Source organism: Diaphorina citri, unplaced genomic scaffold (assembly GCF_000475195.1).
Source record: "Diaphorina citri unplaced genomic scaffold, Diaci psyllid genome assembly version 1.1 scaffold498, whole genome shotgun sequence".
Taxonomy (NCBI): domain Eukaryota; kingdom Metazoa; phylum Arthropoda; class Insecta; order Hemiptera; family Psyllidae; genus Diaphorina; species Diaphorina citri.
This window is the reverse complement of record NW_007377933.1, coordinates 184,469-188,437: the sequence shown is the minus strand read 5'-3', so window position 1 is coordinate 188,437 and position 3,969 is coordinate 184,469. Positions and strand designations below refer to the sequence as shown.

The 3,969-nt window shown below is 36.5% G+C and overlaps 1 protein-coding gene across 1 annotated transcript in view; it reads right to left on the bottom strand.

The window, feature by feature from the left end:
• Positions 1–2,017: 2,017 nt before the first annotated feature.
• The window catches only part of LOC103509443 (multidrug resistance-associated protein 1), a gene marked incomplete at its 5' end in the record, with an annotated part of 19,630 nt that continues 17,678 nt past the window's right edge, over positions 2,018–3,969 (bottom strand). The window contains 2 exons of the mRNA XM_026823769.1: positions 2,018–2,295; positions 3,551–3,770. Of these exons, the coding sequence (XP_026679570.1) occupies positions 2,033–2,295; positions 3,551–3,770 (483 nt within the window). The remainder of the gene's footprint in view (positions 2,296–3,550; positions 3,771–3,969) is intronic.

Here is a 3,969-nt window from a genome sequence, read left to right as displayed (position 1 = left end):
AAAGAAAGAAGGAGAAAATTTAAATGAACAGATATTGGTGGAAGACCTCCAAGATATTGGTGTAAGCCATTACTACCATTAACACAGACAGTTAAATGGACAATTTTCAGGAATATGAGCAATTTACCAAACCGTGAAGGAACTGTAAACCCCAGTTAGCAAGAGGTTAGGTAAGATATTATCAACTGTGTCAACATCCTTCCCGCAAGCGAGACAGTATTCTGCCGAGCGGAGTCGTGTCGAAAAAGCTCATGCAAGAGTGAAGAATGTTGTGTGAGAACCATCAGATGAAGCCGTCTGGCAGCCTCGATGGTACCTTTAGCCACCACAACGCAGACTAGCATCCAGATCACTATTCATTGGAGAAAGAAAATGAGAAACAGTGGAAAATAACATAAGACAAATAAGTTATAAGAAGATAAGAAACGTTTGAAAATAACATAAGAGAAATAAATATGTTATAAGAAAATTAGAAACATTTAGAAATGAATTTATAAAATGTGATATAAGAAAATAAATTTTCAGAAAAGAAACGAGTAGAAAAATGTGTTTTTTTTTTTTTTTTTTTTTTTTTTTTTTTTTTTTTTTTTTGAGAGTTCGTTTTAAAAGCTTGAAAACCAACATAACAAATGGGAGTTCTTTCTGCCTGGGCTATTTAGTTGATAGTAGATTATCCTGAACTAATCATTCCTATGATACGATGTCTTTGGTTATAGCTTTTACCGTACCCACTTTTGCAAACCTTCCACCTCGTCTTATTTAAATTGAAACTACAAAAATCCTGGACCCTTGATTTATCAAAAATATAAACTAGGAAAAATGATTACTAAAAAATTACAAAAAAGTAAAAGAAAAAAAAATAATAATAAAAAATAACAATTAAATCATTACGAAACAGAATGCCAAACCTTGAAACACTCACTACGCCAAACCTGGATAATGTTAGTAATCGAAAGCCTGCATCATTTGTCAAAGCCAACAAAATGCAACTAGGTTAACACTCCAAACTTGATCTACAGTGTGCAATGATTAGACTATCAAACGAATGAGACAAAATGTAGAACCATCACCACGTGATGGGATAAGAGATAACTGCACGTTAATCAGCAGGATATCTCTTCTACTAATAAATGTAATGGGGATGTGTGACTACAGTACAGTGAGTCCCATACATTTTTAGATTCAAGCGTTTGGGGGTAATTATTCAGAAGCCACGACAACGAAAAAGAAAGCTCCTTTTTGTGTTCAACCTAACCCTATAGTACACTGGTCACTGCTCAAATTGTGAAAGCTCTTTTTTGTGTTTAACCTAACCCTATAATAACACTGGTTACTGCTCAAATTGTGAAAGCTTCTTTTTGTGTTCAACCTAACCCTATAATAACACTAGTCACTGCTCATTTGTGACAGCTCCTTTTTGTAGCAATTTCCATTGACGTGACTTCTGAACAAGTACCCGTTCGGGTCTTCTGAAATGGGTCATTCATTCTGGGACAAACTGTATGGAATACTAAACACAAAACCGTGTAAAGGGGGGATAGGAGTGATAATGAAATGGCAGACACCTTCAAATCAAACACACGTCAATGTGCATAGGTATACACCATCAAGTCAGATGTGATAGCAGGGGGAATCAAACACGAGTGCAATACACACTAAGAAAACTTCTGAGAATCTACTCAATTGAAGACCCGGTTCTACAATGTCATGTTAATTTTCATGTTGTCTGTTACGCATGCGCAAATGTTGGTCAAGCAAGTGCTGGAATACGTCTACATGTTGTTCAACATTAAAGTAAACATGAGATGGTAGACTCGGGGGGTAAGATATCGCGTAGTTCTCTTGTGGAATTTGAAACGATTTCTCCATTTTCTCTTCTGAAGTAAAACGACCAAACCTATTTTTAGAGTTGAGAAGACGCCATCTTGAATTTTCAATGGTTTCCGTACAAGCGCTACCATGCCACCTAGTTCTTTCTTGGGAAATTTTGTATTTTCCTTGTGAAATGGGCTATAGAAGAGAGGAAATTGGTTCAGATTCCACAAGAAAAACAAGCGTCTGGTTGCACACACACCCCAAATAGGCAGAGGAGCCAGGACTTGATGCAGAAGGGAATGGCATTGTCCAGGATATCCACATCTTTGCTGAAGCGAGATATAATACGACCTTGGGGCGTAGTGTCGAAGAATTGTATGACAGCGGAGAACACGCGTGTCAGGAGGAACTCATGTAGCACGCTTGACGCTAGGAGGGAACCTTCTGCCACACATATAGACGAGGTTAGCACCGATAGTACTAGAATGTGGAGGAACACAACAAAACATTATTGATCCTAAGGGTGAAGGTGCGGAGGAACACAATGGATTTATTAAGCAATCCAAAGGGTAAATTTAAGCTTTTACCCTTGACAATAAAATAGAATATACCTTGCTTATACTGCCAGAATGAGACTGAAAAATCCCTTTCCTCCCGCAGTCTAAACAAGCGGAGGACAAGAAAACAAATGGACTGAACAAGACTAAAAACAGTAAGGCAGAGTCAATATCTTGTTACTGTTTACTACTCAATGGTGGAGGGACACACAATATTACCAAACACTATGGAAATTCATAGTTTGGTTAGTTGGTGATTTGCTAAAAACTTGAATATTGGTGCTAACATTTGGATCCATTGGAACACTGATGGGTTCAGAGAAAATTAAATCTACTAATATGGAGAATACAGATACAATTAATTCCTAGATGCATACTCAGGAACACCTGTCATATATCTAGCAGCTGGTGATACGATCTTTCCTAAACTTAACCTTCTATGTTTTAATGCCAACACAATATTTTAAAAATCATTAAGTCAAATAAAAGCAAGAATTCTACTCAGGTCTGTAGGGAGTGTAGGGTAAATGACCACTTGGCCACCAAAGCTACTCTTGAATCCTTCACTAACATTGGAAAATTAATTACTTCTCAGCATTCCATTTCGAAATGATAGAAAAAACAGCTTCTTTATTCGAATACTGTTTTTTTTTTTACTCAGGTCTGTAGGGAGTGTAGGGTAAATGACCACTTGGCCACCAAAGCTACTCTTGAATCCTTCACTAACATTGGAAAATTAATTTCTTCTCAGCATTCCATTTCGAAATGATAGAAAAAACAGCTTCTTTATTCGAATACTGTTTTTTTTTTATTAGAATTTAATATCAAGATTTATTCAACGGTATCTAGCTATGTAAATATTTAATCCTCTAATTACTTTAACCATAGGATTGTAGTTCCGGCCGTTAGTTTTTTACTGTCAAAATTCCCATTATTTATTTCATTATTTTGAGGATTCTCTGAAACCCTGCTTTCAATGATCAAATCAAGATATGAAAAAACAAGTCTTATAAAAAAAAAAGAAAAAAAAAATAGAAATGAATAGCTCACCCCTAAAGAGGATTTAGCTAAAAAGTCTTTCAAAATAAAAGGGTCTTACAAGTATTGTAGTTCAAGATATGCAATCAATTCAACGCTAAGGCACAACACAAACGGAACAAAGTGTGGACGGAGCTTACCTTGACCCAATCCGAGCGCCCCGTACACACCGAGATACAAATCTCGCTTTCCCACATCTTGCGTTCCGTTTACAATGGTGCTTTTGTCTTCCGACCAAACCGAAAGCCAAATGTTGGACCCGATGGCAAACCCTTGGAACGCGATGTTCAACAGTATGGCTGCCATGCTGAGCGGCAGACCGATCGACTTCAAGTAGTGCAAGTACACTTGCCATTTCACCTGAAAAAAATAGACATACCCATGTGTTCATCAAAAGTTCACTTCTTCTTGTTATTTATTTTCTTCAAAAAATTAAATTGATCCCAAGGGCAAGGTAAACTTAGAGACTTAAACCCTTGACAAATGGAGTGTGCTTGAACATTTAAAAATAGCTTGAAATCGGATTTTTTTTTTTTTTTTTTTTTTTTTTTTTGGTGTT